At 40.5% G+C, this 18,168-nt stretch overlaps 1 protein-coding gene across 2 annotated transcripts; it reads right to left on the reverse strand.

The window, feature by feature from the left end:
* Window positions 1-1,740: 1,740 nt before the first annotated feature.
* On the reverse strand, window positions 1,741-17,406 carry LOC117755125 (activin receptor type-1C). Of its 2 annotated transcripts, none has more exons than XM_034574660.1 (9): window positions 17,216-17,406; window positions 11,926-12,156; window positions 6,652-6,897; window positions 6,207-6,437; window positions 5,931-6,098; window positions 4,577-4,733; window positions 4,043-4,167; window positions 3,616-3,698; window positions 1,741-2,388 (listed from the first exon to the last, which is right to left on the reverse strand). In XM_034574660.1, exons 1-9 carry the CDS (start codon window positions 17,283-17,285, stop codon window positions 2,263-2,265), a joined length of 1,437 nt encoding a protein of 478 aa, XP_034430551.1. In that variant the 5' UTR covers window positions 17,286-17,406; the 3' UTR covers window positions 1,741-2,262. The 2 variants fall into 2 exon arrangements, with proteins under 2 accessions (XP_034430551.1, XP_034430550.1); XM_034574659.1 differs by having other exon boundaries at window positions 3,616-3,746.
* Window positions 17,407-18,168: the final 762 nt, after the last annotated feature.

Consider the following 18,168-nt stretch of genomic DNA (forward strand, 5'->3'; position numbering starts at 1 on the left):
GGAAAATACAGACTGTGGTCAACACTGATTCTAAGCAGCAATGTGGACGTATGTAACTAAAGAGAATATGAACATACTGGACATGAATCATACGAAACATGGAAAGTATTTTTTTCATCCACAGCACCGGTTTCACAGTTTCACAAACGCTACAATGATTAATCAAATTCACATCTTTAAATAAAGGATCCCTTCGCATGATATGAACACACACACACGTGCACGCCTTAACACGTGAGTGCACACGAGCACACATGGTCCACTGATTTACCCGTGTGCGCTTTCCATAAGCCTGTTGTGACAGGGCTTTACAAAGCACGTCTGACGGTGGCATTAGTGTGCGGCCATAACCCAAACTGTGCGCCCCGATTGAAATGTCTTTAACCAGTGCTAATATACACTATTAGCACAGCACGATATTGCACAAGCATTCTAGCAAAGAGGTTATGATTTCACCCATTTGTTTGTTTGTTAGCAAGATTATGCAAAAAAACAATGGATGGGTTTCCACGAAACCTGGTGGAAGGATGGGGTAGGGGTCAGGGAAGGACCCATTACATTTTGGTGCAGATCCGGATCAGGGGGTGGATCCAGGAACTTTTTTCACTTTCCATAGCGAGATTAAGTTTTTCAACAATTTCTTTGATTTCTCAGGGAATAATTAAAGCATCTTGATAAAAAAAAAATCAGTCATGTTTAGGGGACTGATATCTATTAGTGTGTGCAATTTGTTGCAGGTCTAAATAAAAATCTGGATCTAATGAATTTAACATAAGCGGACTGATTGTGCACTTTGCTGAAGGTCATTCTAGTTATGTATTGTAATTATTGTATTTTCATTGATTTATGTTGTTTGTGTTGTCTTCATCATGTGGCATTACAGCAATCTGCTGTAGAATTGCATCAGGCTCATAGGATAACATTTAAAATCTAGTTGTTTAAATTGTACAATTTGAATAAATGGTTCAAGGGTAAAAAAAATATATTTGAGAGAACAACAACACACATTTACACATTCATGAATAAGCTTCAGTTTATCAGCCGTCAGAGAGCAGCTCTCTGCAGCAACTGAAACTGTTAAATGTGCAAAATTCAATTCAAGAGTTCTTAGATTAAGCAGCACTTTTTACCCTAAAATAGCAGATTCAAAATGAATTTGATGTTTTTTCTCTATATGGAAACACAGAACCCAACAGAGTAAATCACCATGTGGGACTGCAGGGGGCGCTGTTGCTCAGTTAAAGTGACATAGTGTTGCTTTAACTTCTTTTTTTTATATTAAACAGCACTTATATTCTTACAGTAGAAGTTGTCTAATGAGGCTTTTACAACGTGGAGACATCTTTGCAGTCCTTACATCGTTACTACAAGTCAGTCAAACACAAGAGTTCAGCCTGAGGGTGGTGCCAGAGAAAATAGTTGTTTTGGTCAAAACGACCTAGTTTCATTAGTTGACACTGTTCTCTATGAGCCTCAACTGTACTCTCTTTATCTATTGCTGCAAGATGAAAAGGCTGAGAATCCAAAGTTCATCTTCAGGGGAACATAAACGTCTGAATCAAAGGTTATTCCAGCAGTTGTAGAGGTATTTGGACCAACCGACCACTGGACCGACATTTACAAAGCCCTGCTTGTGGCAGACAATCAATAATCAGCACTAGATCACAGTTAAAAAGAATAAAATCCTTGTATATATATTTAGCTAAAAGGTTTAGCTGTATTCCTGCAGCCATTCTGGAGCTGTCAACAAACCGTACAATAGAATACAATAGTACTGGTATGTGTGTCATTTACAACTAGTCAGAGCCAGTTATGGATTTCCTCTATAATCCGGTGTCCTTTGTGATTGTCAGTTCGCACACTAACTACCCAGCAACCCTGTGTTTGCTACAAGATATGGCACACGCAAAACAAAACATCACAATGTGCAACTTCAAGCTTTGGCAACTTAAATGTGTGAGGTAGCAACATAACATGTATATATACATTAAACATACTTTCATTACGTATGGCTCTTCCTACCTAGGGTTGAGCTGTTTGGTTCAGATAGGTGGCTTTAGCTGTCTGTGTGCAGAGCAGCATCAGACACCTCCTACAAGACTTTGGCACCGACGACAACCTGAAGCTCTCTGAGGGTGAACAGTGTGGTTGCGTCCTGAAGAGGGCAGCATCAGGCCGTTAGAGAGAGAGGACAGTTTCTGCCTGTTTGCTCCCAGTTCCTCTTGTTGCACTGGTTCCATCACTGGGGCGACGAAATCCCAGCTATTCTTTGACATCCTTGATCATGGACAGCTGAGAGACGGTTTTCTTGACCCGCAGCGCAGTGAGACGAGCGGCGGAGTTGGCGTACCAGCACTCTCTCATCACTTTGCCCATTACACGCATCGCCTGGAGAAAAGATCAAAATATCATCTCATATGGACGACAGGCTAAAGACCTTGAATAACATTAATAATAAGAGCTTCAATTACACAGTACACAGACTCACATTGGTAATTAGAATATCACGCAGTAAAACAGATACCAAGGTCCAACACTCATAGAAATTTAGGCCCCAAATGAATAATTATCTGGAAAAACAGTGAAAATGTTGAAAAAGGCCTGTTGGATGAACTGAAGCTCATTCATCAATGTGAAAATGTGCATTTTGTTCTCTCAGATATATGTATTTTTTTACCCTGGAAACATTAATTCAAATTGTACCATTTAAACAACCCTATTTGCACTAGAGAAATTCAGACAAACAACTAACTTTGAACTGTTACCCTATGAGCCTGATGCAATTTTACTGCAGGTGTTCTGTAATACCACATAACAACAACAACAACAACAACAGCACTAAGATAAATCTATGAAAGTAACATAATGACAATACACAACTAGAGTAAAGTGCATCCCTCCACCAAAGCCCAAACTGTCCTGTTAAGAAATCACATTTTAATTATCTGTCTCTGGATTTTTATTTGGATCTGCACCAAATTTCACACACTCATAAAAATCTGTCACGGAAATGTTGAAAAACAGCCGATCTCGCAATGTTAATGAAAGTGAAAAAAAATCCCTGGATCCGCCCCCTGATCTGGATCCAGACATTTTTTTTCTGAGTTCTTCCCTGACTCATTCCACATCTTTCCACTTTGTTTCGTGGAAATTTGTCCGGTAGGTTTTGCGTAATCTTGCTTACAATTAAACAAACCAAACAACAAATGGACAGAGGTGGAAAACCTGCTGCACTGCCAGGGGGTCCATGACAAGTTTCCAGATTCATCCATTAATATGATCACGACTGATGGGTATTCTGTGTTGACATAGTGAAAATATCTTTAATACATGTCTAATATCTTTCTAAGACATGTCTCTTGTGTTGCTCATTCACATAACCAAGTAGAAGGCTACATTATTCCAAGGGACATACATGAGTGGTATGGGTCTGGGATGGTGGCGGAGGTTTGCACTTAAAACTTCTTTACTATTATTTATGTGTAATCACAGTACGACAGGGTCAGTTTGATGTGGGCCCCCAGGGTCCCTTTTACCTGTGGCCCCCAAAGTTCCTTGACACACTCCTGACAATATCTCACATGAGGCTACATATAGATTGGTTTTCCGTCTCACCTCACAGCTCTGCCACTGGTTGGGAATGCTGGGTCGGAGCTTCTGATCGCACACCACCTTCCTCATGTCCTCGACGGCTGGATCTGAAGGCACAAGGTCGTAATAAGGCAGCTGGAAATCTTCATTAAGTCCTGTTAAAATAACGGAAAGTAAAAATGAAAAATGTGTTTACGATCGTGTTCCACACACAAGACAGATGATGTCCAGTGTATGAAAAACAACACACGGTTGCACCTTGATCATTAGTGCGTGCAGGGGACAAACTGACATAACAACTGAGTGTTATTGGGACAAGTACATTTGCATCAGTGGCGTCACGGATGTACTGTCAGAGCCACAGCTTTCCTCATGACTTATCCATTAAAGTATCTTTATATTTAAATATAGATAAACAATTGTGCGTGTGTCTGTGTGTTGTTTAAGATACCCCTAATAGAGCATCTTCGGGCCAGTTCCCAGAACACCAGGCCAAGCGAGTAGATGTCCGCTCGCTTGAACGATTCAAAGTTGCTCATATTGATCGTCTCGTCCAGAATTTCTGGGGCCATGTACCTGCAGAGGACAAAATGATTAAGGTCTAATGTAATAAAAAAAAAAAGCCCAATAACTCTCACATTTCCTTCATTAATTTGAGTGTGAGGGTTTGTTGTAAATCTCTCTCCCATGTTCTCTGAATTCTGAACTGCACAACACATTATCATCTTCTAAATATGGAGCAGCCGCAGAAAAACAAGCAACATTTATCAGATGTAATGTCCCTGCAGACGGCAGGGTTCCTGTTTTTTTATTTTGTATTTGTTTTAATTCAGAACATGGTGACGTCAGAGAAATTCAAAAGCCAATGTAAACTATTAGATGAATGGAAAATTTTGCAGCATCAAATGTAATGGCAAAGACCTTTCTTTGTGTGTGTGTGTGGGTGTGTGTGTGTGTGTGTGTTGCCGTGCGTTGCATATCCAACCTTTTGGTTCCCACTCTGTGGTTGGGCGGTATGTCGATGGTGTTGGTGTTGGAGTCGTGTTTAACGGCCATACCCAAATCTGCGATGACCGCTGTGCCGTTGTTCTTCACCAGGACATTTTTGGACTTGAGGTCTCTGTGAGCGATGGCAGGTTTCCCTTGAAGAATCAACAAGGTGAGAAATACAGTTATAATCCCCCGAAAATAGATTCATGTTGAGACAATTATCATGGATCTTTCACAGATGAGTGAAAATTAGAATGCTTTTGCAGAATTAATGAGCAATAAAACATCTGCACTACATCTGTTCTGTGGTATTCTGATATGTAAGGACCACTCCCCAACACTATGCGACTTAAAGGTTCAGTGAGTGGAATTTAGTGACATCTAGTGGTGAACTTGCATGTTGCAGCTGAATACCCCACACCTCACCCTCCCCTTCCAAACATGAGAGAGAACCTGTGGTAGCTTCAGTCGTCATAAAAACTCAAAAGGTTAAGTTTGTCCAGTTTGGGCTACTGTAAAAAACATGGCAGCCTCCCTAGAGAGGACCCGCTCCCGATGTAAATATAAAGTATATAAATGTAAGGGATCCATTCTAGGGTAAAGAAAACAACAATTCGTACAATTTTGATTAAACACTAGAGAAAACATCACTAGGATTATTATTATTATTTTATATTCAATTTCTGCCAATAGATCCCTTTCACCTAAATCGTTGAAGTGTGTTCACCTAAACACACTTCACCTTTAAAGGTTTGAATTGAAATTTATATATTGGATGTTGAGGAAGAAGGAATGGATGTTGACCCGAGTAGGTGCAAGCAAAGGATGAGTGGATGTGGGTGAGGTTGAGCATAAGTAGGGAGGTAGAAGGTTGAGTGGATTAAGGGAAGAGAAAAGGTGGGTCACTAATTCTCAAGGTAAATAGAGTGTAATAAATAAAGTGTACGATAGCGCCAAGCTGAAGACTCACTCATGACGGAATTTATGGGAAACAAGTTTTCAAAATATATTTTCCGATTGCAGCTTCTCCAAAGTGAGAGTTTTCTGCTTTTCTCTGGTGCCACCTTGGGACATTTTTACAATTTTTTTTATATTTTAGACTTAAGGGCAAATAGATTCATTTAAAAATGTAATTAACAGATTAATTGTTAATGAAAACATAAAATAGCTGCGGCCCTAAATTAGTCTCATTTATCAAACGGACCATCGGAGTAAGAATCTGAGTTATGATAATTCTTCTGTTTTGTCCAAGGAGATTTTCACAGTTCACACAAGTGTCCTTTAAATTCTCTGATATGACGTCTTTGTTTCAGGATTCAGTCTCTTCATTTTACTAAGTGCAGTCTCACCCTGGGTGCCAATGATTTCCATGTGGAGATGGGCCAGCCCACTGGCTATTGATAAGGCCAGGACGACCATGCCCTCCATCGACACCGTGTACCTGTTCAGGTAATCATACAGGGAGCCGTGCTCATGGTACTCCGACACCAGCCAGAGCTGAGTCCACAGGCCGTTATCTGCAGCACACAGTCAATAACACAGTCACATGTTGGGAACAGTGGCAGCACGTAACTGTGTATTTGAACTAAAATCAAGATATTACAGCTATAGAGCTCGTTATACACCTTTGCTGTCTGCAGCAATGAATCCCAGGATGTTCTCGTGTCTGAGCAAGATGGTCTGATAAATCTCTGCCTCACGAAACCAGGACCTCTCGTCCCTGGTGGAGAAGATCTTCACCGCCACGTCCTCCCCTCGCCACTTGCCCCGCCACACCTCACCGAATCGACCCTTCCCAATAGTCACCTGCAGCACGATGGTCCGAGCTATGGTTCTCTGCACCAGCAGTGGCAGACCTGTGAGACGCAAAGCAAATATTACAACCAGGACGGCTACGAGCAGCTGAGAAAATGTGTCTGTCTCAGTAGAAGTCATTAAAACATTAATATATAAATATGCAATCATTACATATTACTTAGCGGCTTTACCAGCCCAGAATAAATCAAACAGCGACCGTCACAGCCTGCAGTGCCCTGACCGGTTGAGACAGCTGGCGGCGTTCTCTCTCACCTGATCCAGAGCCCGAGGTGCTCATGTCATAGATCAGATCCTGGAGACATTTGTCCGCTGACATGATCATCTGGTCATCCAGGGGGTCCTCGGGGTCATGCTTGTGGGCTCGACTGTAGGCACAGTAGTGGCCCTGCACGACGAACACGCCGAGAAGGACCCCCACACACAGCAGGCAGGACGGCACCAGGATCACCACCGAGAGCTGCAGCCTGCTCCAGCTTTCAGGTTCTTCCAAAGGCCTCTCTGACAATAAATATACATGACACAACATGGCAATGAGAATCAAATCCATATATAAGATTTTATAGCATAAATTCATACAATCAGTAGGTTGAGGAGGGCTTTTTGGTCACTGAACCCCCTATGATTGTTGCAGCCTCTGGTGGTCATTGTTGGTTATGGCATTAAGTGAGTTGCATACAGATTGTGGGTTGAAATCATTCACTGGAGTAAACAATATATTTTATTGGTGTTTCATCTCAGGGCTGAAATGTGCTGACAGCCTTGTCTAATGTACTGTATCGCACTTTTCAGACACAGCCAGTTGGCAATCTAAACATTTTGAGAAATTGAAATTTAACAGTTATGGCTGCCAAAAAAACTATTTCCCCCCCCCCCAGAGGGCCACAAATTTCAATCAGCCGGTAAATATCATTAATCAAAAGTGAGATTAAGAGATACAGAGGCACTGTGCCGATAATATTTATCCTCTCCAAGTCCTCTCCAAGTCCTCTCCAAAAAGTCAGAATGTTTTTCTGTCTCATTTTTATCCTCTTGATTTAAAAAATGTGACATCGGCTGATGGAGAGCAGTTGCACTGTGAGTGAGACCTTGTAATAAACTGTGGGTTTGGCAAAACAATGTAACCTGGCATCTCTACCACTGACCTTCATTCTTTCTGTGTGGGCGGACAAAGGAGAACTCGACACAAACACATAAAGCAGAGCTGGTGGGCACGGTGGTAATAATATGAGATTTACTGGTATTCTTACAAAGGTGCTCACAGTGAATACTGTAGCACTGTAGCATATCTACTGTTTAACAGCTGGGAAACGCAAGGAATGCAAAAAGCAAAATAAGAAGTTCGGAAGACACCTGGATTTTTTTTTTCTTGTGAGTAATCAACTTGAGAAATTATTGCAGGAACTAAAAACTTTTTTAATAAGAAAGTATTTTAATAATAATAATAATGCTGATTTTTAAAAACACAAAACCTAAGAACATTTTTTTTTCTCCAAAGCATGAAATGTCCTCACCAGGAGAGCAACGTGCAACATCTGCAGATGGCCCAATGTGCAGAGCAACACGTCCTGAACTAAACCACAGTTTCCTAAGACATATTTAGCCTTTTACCTAAAAACATATCCTGCCATGTGTCCAACTGGAGCTCGGCAGATATGGTGCAAAGGATTTACTCTTGTCTAGCCGAGTGACAAAAAATATTTTCTACAGACTGTCTGGGACAAAGAGGTGAGCTCAGCATCGATCTCAATTTTTCAACTTATTTGTTTGACTCATCTAAGTAAATAGTTGGAAATGACAAAAACAGAAGCAAAGGTGTTAAAGTACAAAACAAGTGAACTCTACCGTTGAGTCCTGCAGAGAAGCACTGACGGACATGCAGTTTCCATGTATGAACAATAAATAACACAGCGCATGCATGAGCTCATGCACTGATATTGGAACAGACTCATTGTCAGTGTTCTCATTCACAGTCAGCACCATCACAGCTTCAGGCTGTCGCCCCCGACCCGTCTCATCAACAGTCTGCAGCGCCTCTCACTTTAAATCTCCTGTATAACCTCTGCATTTTATCAAAGTGACCTTTCTCTGACAATCCCGTCTAACTTAAAGTATTTTAGATGCATACATCAGCAGAAGAAAAAACACTTACACTACCGTTCAAAAGTTTGGGGTCACTTAGAAATTTCCTTATTTTTCAAAGAAAAGCACTGTTTTTTTCAATGAAGATAACATTAAATTAATCAGAAATACACTCTATACATTGTTAATGTGGTAAATGACTATTCTAGGTGGAAACGTCTGGTTTTTAATGAAATATCTACATAGGTGTATAGAGGCCCATTTCCAGCAACTATCACTCCAGTGTTCTAATGGTACATTGTGTTTGCTAATCGCCTTAGAAGACTAAAGGATGATTAGAAAACCCTTGAAAACCCTTGTGCAATTATGTTAGCACAACTGAAAACTGTTTTGCTGGTGAGAGAAGCTATAAAACTGGCCTTCCTTTGAGCTAGTTGAGTATCTGGAGCATCACATTTGTGGGTTCTCTCAAAATGGCCAGAAAAAGAGAACTTTCATGTGAAACTCGCCAGTCTGTTCTTGTTCTTAGAAATGAAGGCTATTCCATGCGAGAAATTGCGAAGAAACTGAAAATTTCCTACAACGGTGTGTACTACTCCCTTCAGAGAACAGCACAAACGGGCTCTAACCAGAGTAAAAAGAGAAGTGGGAGGCCCCGGTGCACAACTCAGCAAGAAGACAAGTATATTAGAGTCTCTAGTTTGAGAAATAGACGCCTCACAGGTCCTCAACTGGCAGCTTCTTTAAATGGTACTCGCAAAACACCAGTGTCAACGTCTACAGTGAAGAGGCGACGCCGGGATGCTGGCCTTCTAGGCAGAGTGGCAAAGAAAAAGCCATATCTGAGACTGGCCAATAAAAAGAAAAGATTGATATGGGCAAAAGAACACAGACATTGGACAGAGGAAGATTGGAAAAAAGTGTTATGGACAGACGAATCAAAGTTTGAGGTGTTTGGATCACACAGAAGAACATTTGTGAGACACAGAACAGGTGAAAAGATGCTGGAAGAGTGCCTGACGCCATCTGTCAAGCATGGTGGAGGTAATGTGATGGTCTGGGGCTGCTTTGGTGCTGGTAAAGTGGGAGATTTGTACAAGGTAAAAGGGATTTTAAATAAGGAAGGCTATCACTCCATTTTGCAATGCCATGCCATACCCTGTGGACAGCGCTTGATTGGAGCCAATTTCCTCCTACAACAGGACAATGACCCAAAGCACACCTCAACATTATGCAAGAACTATTTAGGGAAGAAGCAGGCAGCTAGTATGCTGTCTGTAATGGAGTGGCCAGCGCAGTCACCAGATCTCAACCCCATTGAGCTGTTGTGGGAGCAGCTTGACCGTATGGTACGCAAGAAGTGCCCATCAAGCCAATCCAACTTGTGGGAGGTGCTTCAGGAAGCGGGGGGTGAAATTTCTACAGATTACCTCAACAAATTAACAGCTAGAATGCCAAAGGTCTGCAATGCTGTAATTGCTGCAAATGGAGCATTCTTTGACGAAAGCAAAGTTTGAAGAACAAAATTAATATTTCAAATAAAAATCATTATTTCTAACCTTGTCAATGTCTTGACTATATTTTCTATTCATTTTGCAACTCATTTGATAAATAAAAGTGAGTTTTCATGGAAAACACGAAATTGTCTGGGTGACCCCAAACTTTTGAACGGTAGTGTAGTTCTCCTAGTTTATCTGGTGTCAAAAATTAAGAATGGATGAATGTTTGTTTCACACATTGACCAAGGGTAAATATTGTCAATACTAAAAAATGCAGAAAGAGGTGCATGGGTTCTAAGAAACATGTGTAACACTCGAAATATGAATTGTAGCCACCGGAATAAACAGCAGCAATGAGACAAACATTTATTTCACAGAACAACTGATTAACTGAGGAAATGACCAGGAGATTAAGATGTAATATGATATGATTAGCTGGTTAGTTAAATTTTAAAATCAGCCAAAAAATTCAGTGGATTGGCAAAGCTTCATTTAATAGTTACACAGTAAAACGTTTCAAATTGAATCCCAATTTAAACCAGGCCAGTCAGATGCCTCTCACTCTTTGGGACTACAATGCTGTTACAAAGTTGTGCTTCATTTTTAATTAATTTCAAGCTGCACAAATCAATACTTTCAAATGAACAATGATCAAATGACTATATAATATGTCAAATTAAAGTTATGGTGCCAGACTCACATATAATTCTCACCTGGCTCTACAGGTCTCTTCAGCTATAAGGAGTTTTCAAGCATCATATATTCTCACAACTTGTCTGAGTCTCCTCTACCACATGTCCAGCAGCAGCAGGCAGCTGTTTTGCAGCAAAAGCTCTGTAAAAGTTTACTCAACCTTCACGGCACTAAACATGGCAACAAATTAATATATATGTGGACAGAAACACAATTGCTAACGTTAATCATATCAACTTTACGAGGCATGTCAAACGTATGTATTTTCAGTTCTGCTCCCAATGCGGCAAAAACAAATGCGTCACACTCCTCACACTGTCCATTGCTGCAGCTCCTCTTTTCAGCCTCTGTCTGGGGTTTAGCTCCTGTCTCTTTAAGGCCCCCCTCCCGATGAAGTCTGCTCTGATTGGCCAGCTGGCTACCTCTGTTGTAATTGGTCAACCGCTGCAAGCACGTGTGGGACATATCAGCCTCCACTTTCGCTTTACCCGGGCATCGTGACGTCACGATGCCCGGGTAAAGCCAGGTCGTCGCCGTACTACTGACGAGGTGGGTCAGGAGTTGTCTGTGGAGGAGAGGAGCTCCCTGTCCCGCAGACTTTGGGCTTTTTAGCTGTAAACACCTTAAACATGCACAAAAAACCTTTAACATACTAAGAGAAGGTGAAACTGAAAAAGCATAAAATGTCCTTTAACAAATCTGATTTATATTGTTAATGAATGATCCAATTTACATCAGCCTTTAAATGATTCAAATTACCAAGAAGTCAAACTAGATAAACAAATGAACAGTCAAATAAATACATATAATACATCAACTGAGCCAACGAGTGACCCTTACCTCCCACATCTCCCACTGAGTTGTGTATCCACAGGTGTAAAGACCCCCCCCCCCCCACTTCCACCCTGCAGACCCATGAGAGGCTTTTAACTTGCCGTAGGACGACAGGCCTGGCAAGGTATTTATTTATAAATCAGGCGAGGGCGGGTGAGGATCACTAACCGCCATCCCACAGCCTCTGCCAAATTTGTTATGTCATAGGATCTAGAAGGATCAGCATCCACCTCGTCTAGCCGGGGCCAGAATGAGTGGGAAATCCCACACTGATTGCGCTGCTGTCGAGTGAATGCAGAGACCGCTGGCTGTCTGAATGGATGAATCCATGTTTTTTAAAGACGATCATTAGTGCAGCATATTTTTAAACCCACCTTGTCTAGAAATAAAAATAACGATCCTATATTGGACCTGGGTTTACCTGTGTGTAGGTGCAGAGTCTCATTGTTGCAGAAATCAGTGAAGCAGCAGTTCCTCTTGGAGACGTTGCGGGAGCTGTAGCAGAAGACCTGGCCCTTCATCTCAGTGGGCGACAGGCAGGACTTCACCGTCTCCTCCGTCCCGTCAATCAACATCACCGAGTTCCAGCAGGCGCCGCCTGAGGTCGTCTCGCAGGTGTGGTTGGCGCACAGCTGACACACACACTTCAGACCTGAAACACACGGCATCAGTCAAGATGGTTAGACGGATAACGGTTTACTTTCCAGGAAACTTTCCAGTTGTTAAGCCAGCAGTTTGTGAAAAAGAGAAATAAGACTCAAGAGAATCTGTTTCATCCGCAGAATGTTTTTGGTCAATGGTCTTTAACTCTTTTGACGCAGGATGCTCTCGTTATGTAAGGACTCGGCTCCTAAATGGCTGGAGGTGGAGGAACCAGTGTAATGCCTCTTACTTTAACACCCACATAATCTTGTGTTCTACTTGGGAATGCTGTCATACTTTGTTTGATAACACTTTGAGTGATTGATTAGGAAGGCTGCATCTATACCTGCTCACTGGAACAACCTGGAAATTACTGTGTGAAGATCACTTTATGGGGCTATTTTTTAAGGTAGCTCCGGTTTTAATATGCCTGATGATGCATGAAGCCTCCCAGTATTCACAAATGATAACTAAGATAAACTGATATTGGTAGTTTTGAACAACACCTCTTCAAAAATCCACATTCAATAACAGTATCTTACTGTGTAATATCCCTTAAAAGCTGATGGCTGCTGTCTGAAGTCTATGCAATGAGTGAAGTTAGGCATTTGCAAGACAATTCCATCTTGTAACTATGATATTAAGACATTACAACATATTTAGTGTCTGGAAATTCTGATCGTCTTCTACCAACGCACCTCTTAGGGATTCATTCATGTCAGTTTCACATCTACTTTTGGTAAAATACCACAACTTCTTTGATAAAGTACATCTGACACTATAGGACGTTTCGATACAGTTCATCCTCATGGATTTTTTTTTCTGGTCAAACATGTTTTCATGTTTTAGAGGAAATTAAAAACCACCAGCTCTGTTTGATTTCAACCTGCATTTAAAAAACAATAAAACAAAATACAAAAAACTGTCCGATTTACTGAACTGTGTGAAGTGTAAAAGTGCTATTTTTAACCCCTGGAGGCCAATCTTGGCAGACAAGATAAGATATCAAACTATACATTGCACAACTGGAAGAATCATAAGGAACCTTTCAGGATATGTTCAGCACTCGTGATGTGATTCCTGCCTCTGTAACTCAGCTTTGAATTTGATTTCAATTATCCAATGCATGGATTCGGCAAGTGAAATCTGTAATTCTTTTTGTCAGTGTTTTACATGATATCTAAAGATACTAGTCCTTGAGAGCTGCTAAACAAATCTGTAAGAACTGAGGTCAAATGGCTTAAATGAAAGATCCACATCCATGTAGCAAATTAATATAAAGCTAATTTTTTGAAAGAGAGAAGCGGGGGAGAACAAGGAGCATTGAGGGTATGCAATTTAGTTCCACTTTATCCTGGGTATTAATGAGACAATGATAATAAATTCTACCTTGACCTCATGGCACACAATCCTGAGTACAGTTGTACCTGCTGCACTGACAGTACTGTCGTTTCTACACAGCTGAGCACTGAAGGATCAACTTTACTCATAAAGGAACTGATCGTACATTTTTGGGAACTATGACAGTATTCAGCCACAGATTAATATACATTTGCTGCATGAATGTCGTGTAGATTCGAGTCAAAATGATCGATTGCCCATGTTCATTGAAAGAAAGGAAAATGTGGCACGACCCTGTACATTTAAGAGATAATCTTTTGTCTTCTGGTCAGATTTATAGACAATTGGAAAAATATAGAACATAATAAACCTTTTTATCTTTTCAAGGCCTTCATACAACTACTCCAGCAGTCAAGCAGACCACGTAACAAAATCAGGAGACAGAAAAAGAATAGATTCGTATTTCGGTTCAGGAAAAACCTGACTAAAATGTGACAAATATGTATTTGATTTTTACCGCATACCTGAGAGTTGCCTGGCAACAACTTTCTCAAGGACAATGTTGCTAAAATAAAGGTTTTTTTTCTGTAGCACTGTAACTAAGGAGTTTTTTAAAGCGTGTGTGTGTTTAATAATTTCTAATCATGGCTTTTGTCAGGGAAGAAGTGATTAAAAGTTCTCTCCATTGTTTAGAGTTATTCGTGCCATTAACACCAAAACTCTTCAGTCTGCAAAACAGAAAATAATCTCACAAGTCAGAATAACACAAGTGTCAGAAAAAGGTTCTAAAATAAGAATTAGATTAAATATAATTAAAGTTAAATATTATTTTAGTGTGTTTACTGCTCCACATCATGTATGTCAATATTACGCCAGTGATTTTCAGTCACATGGGATCCACTGTAATGTTTTTGCTAATCAGACAACCTGAATAGAAAAAAACTTCAGCATCACTCTGCAGTATTTACATGACAAGTGAAGTCTTTGGCCTCTGCAGGTGTGACATGAATTTAGATCTGTAGACCTTCCAACGTCCTATAAAATATCCCTTACTTCCTTTGACAAAATGATGAGCACAGTGGAATAAAGGATATGAATCCTTGGAGTGGAGGAGTGCGTTGCCTGCATGTTGCACTGCAGCCTCACTGAGCCGCACACTGATGAGACACTGTAACACAACTGGGAAACTGTTGCACACCAGTAGAGTTTCCCACGTTATATTCACACACCCCTACATCTGCACACAGCTGCATTTCCCACTGTCTCTGCTTGAGTTTTTATGGCAGCAGGTGATCGGGCCTGTCATCAGTCTCTTTACATGCTCCTTCATACTGACTGTGAGTTCAAAAGACTTTTAAATCATAAAAGCAAAGCGAATGCACTTCAAAATTGGATGAAAGCTGCTGTGGAATTGGACTTTTGAGGTGCAATAACCGCAATCGGTTTTGAAGTCACTGTTTGTTTTTTTTAGCTGCTTGTCCTTGAAGGTTTTAAGACCTTGTTTTGATTACGGCGGACACAGTTGTTTTAGATGAAGCTGTTACTCAATTACAAAATATATCAGTGACGCTGAAACTAAAAGTGATGGAGAGGCATTCTGCTTTAAAACAATGGAATATGTTCGCACACATTTCCCATCATTCCCTAAGAACTCTTAACAGATCCGGCTCTGCAGCTCCCCTTAATCCCGGTCCTACGAACGATGAATCATTTCCTAAAGGAACAAAGCTTGTGCTCCTGAACACAACCAAATATGTGTCGCTGAGAATATGGAGTGAGGTAGAGCTGAACTCCTTCTCTGAGATGCTCTGTAGATTGGGCATGAGGCTTTTGTGCGGAGGTAATCTTTGAGGGGGGTACAATGCTAAGAGGACTGCATGAGGGGGGGGTGACTTGCTGTGTGATGTCTGGTAATTAAACTGAACCAATATGACGCAAAAAGAGTATCAAAGACAGGGTAGCCAGTCCCTGAGGCCGGCGGATTCCTATAGAACAATTGGAATCCATTGAATTAACATTCAAAATGTTGCCAATAATAGAGGAATGTTTGAAAGAGGCCGACAACAGGCATAAGTGGACGTGCACAGTTTTTCAATTACTGCTCATGTTAACATTTCTCATTTCTGAATAGATTTTTGTAATGGATTTTTTTTTTTATAAATAATACGTATAAGTACAATGCTCAGAGGTTTGTATACTCGCAAAACAATCTATTCTTAAGCAGAAATTAACTCATATTGCAAAAGGGAGCAATATGAGAGATACAATGCAAGACTATATCAATTCACCTGCGTTACACAACCTGGAATCAGCAAATCTTCACTGACGAGCTGAATTTATGTGTTCAAGTATGTTGAATAAAGAAAAGTATGAAACAGGTCTGACAAACTTTGGTCTCTTCTAAAATTAACCAAATTACCTGCTGCATTGGAAATATGCTATAACAGCTCCCACACACCTTGCTGTCAAACAGGTGCATATTTCACTTTAGTTGACATCTTTTGTGGTGGATTTCTTCCACTGTGGCTGTTTTTTTATTTGACTGTGTTTGCATAGGAGGGATTTGAGTTGTTAATAGTGACTGGAACTTCATTTACAAGGTATAATATCAAATACAAATAAATAAAATTATATAATGAGAATGCATTAATGAGTTTGTGTAACTATTATTTTCAGGACTGCTAATTATTTTTACAATGAATTGTCTGGTCTATAAAATGTCTGAAAATGATGAAACTTGTGAATGAAAACTCGTGAGAGACAAATGTGACAACTTAAAAATTCTCATTTAGTCCAAAGCAGCGTTGAAGAAATCCAAAGAAAATCACATGTGACAAAAAAAGCTGCAGATCGTCACATTAGAGAGGCTTGAACCAGAGGAGGGTCTGGTATTACTTCTTGAGAAATGATCGAAATAAGCAATCACTCGTCAAAAGTGCTGCAGATTACTGACAACTATCTAATTTGTGTGAATATAGTCAAATTGGCAAATAGCAAATTGGGTATTTCTTGAATTTAACCCCAAAAAAACAATCCTTAACAAATCAAACACTAATAGAATATTCATAGGAATGAAGATGAAAGAAACTGATCCTACAGCACGAGTCCTGACTTTGAAATGGCAATGAGGAGTGAAGGTGACAATATTATACACTTTTCATTAGGAGATATTTTATATGAAGAAATACATATGTGTTAAAGTCTTTTAAATTCAGAACCTTAAAAGCAACAGCAAACACCACTAAGATTTTGTAAATGTATGTATGTGTGTATATATGTGCGTGTATATGTGTATATATATGCAAAATGCTAGCAAAAAGACTTGTTCTACTTTGTATAATCGTTTTGCTTTTATTATGGCTTTAATAAAAGGTTATTTTTACTATATATATATATATACAAGTGTGTGTGTATAAAAGCATTAATATAAATACACATGTGTATTTACAAAAGTACACATATATATAAATACATATATAGATAAATAAATTGTGGTCCATTATGATGTAACTTTGTTTGTATAAAATAATGAGCGTGTCAAAGTTAAATAAACATGTGGTTTGCTGTCAGGTTGTTTCTTGATGAACAGAAAACAAGTGATTGAAAAGTGGAGTAAACTTCAGCCCACGTTGTTCCTGCAGCTGAACGGCTCACATGGAACCTACAGACACAGAGTGACTGACCGCGGGCTGCTCTGGGTGAACGGGCAACAGACCGAGGAGCTGTACCTGCAGTCAGCTGGGCGACACACACGAGGATCAACGCCGCCTGAACGCTCCGCTTCCCGGAACAACTCATCGCAAGAGCCGCATCTGCCGACGCCTCCTCCGACCGCAGCGACCACGCAGCTCCTCTACGGCGACCGCCACACGTCGCACATCGCGGGGCTGGGAAGTGTCGTCTGCCGCGCCGCGACCCGAGAAGCGTCCTGTCACTCACAGCCGGTGAGCGGGCCAGGGAACTGCGCAGCGCAGAGAGAGCTTCAGCTCCGCCTCTGCTGACTGGAGTTTAAGAGGATTAGCGCTGCAGACCTCTGATAAAGACATGTGAATGAGAGAGAGAGAGAGAGAGCAGGAGAGAAAGTGTGTGTGTGTGTGTGTCACAGCCATTCAACTGCTGCAGACACACACACACACACACCTCCTGTCTGTCTGTCTGTCTCCTGCTGCATGGACATGACCTCTGTCCTCATCTCCCTAACCCTAACCCAGGTCAAATAGTTCAGAACAGGTTCATAATCCAGAGGTCTTTAAAGGACACATTACAAAATAAAAGACAGACACATACTGTATAACACCACTGGGACACACACACACTGTCCCAAAGGGAATTTGATTATTACAGAAATTCACTTTCTCCAACTCCACGTGTACAAATCGGACACTGAGCTGTCCACCTCCAAAACGCCAGGCGAGGTGACACAGTTTTATTTATAAAGCACATTTGGTGCCTAGGTTGATCGAAGGTGCTGTACAATACAACACAGAGAAAACATTTAAAGAAATCTAAATTGGAGGCAGCGATTTGAACATTTTTCAGGCAAAATAAAATATTAAAATGAGTAGAATAAAAGAGGTGAAGATATTAAAAGAGGTAAAAGAAATATAAACAGGATAAAAGCTACCAAAAAACCACTTAAATTAACGTTTGATTATGATTATAATATATTATGTTTATTTAC

The sequence above is a fragment of the Hippoglossus hippoglossus genome, chromosome 21 (assembly GCF_009819705.1).
Source record: "Hippoglossus hippoglossus isolate fHipHip1 chromosome 21, fHipHip1.pri, whole genome shotgun sequence".
In the NCBI taxonomy this organism is placed as follows: Eukaryota; Metazoa; Chordata; class Actinopteri; order Pleuronectiformes; family Pleuronectidae; genus Hippoglossus; species Hippoglossus hippoglossus.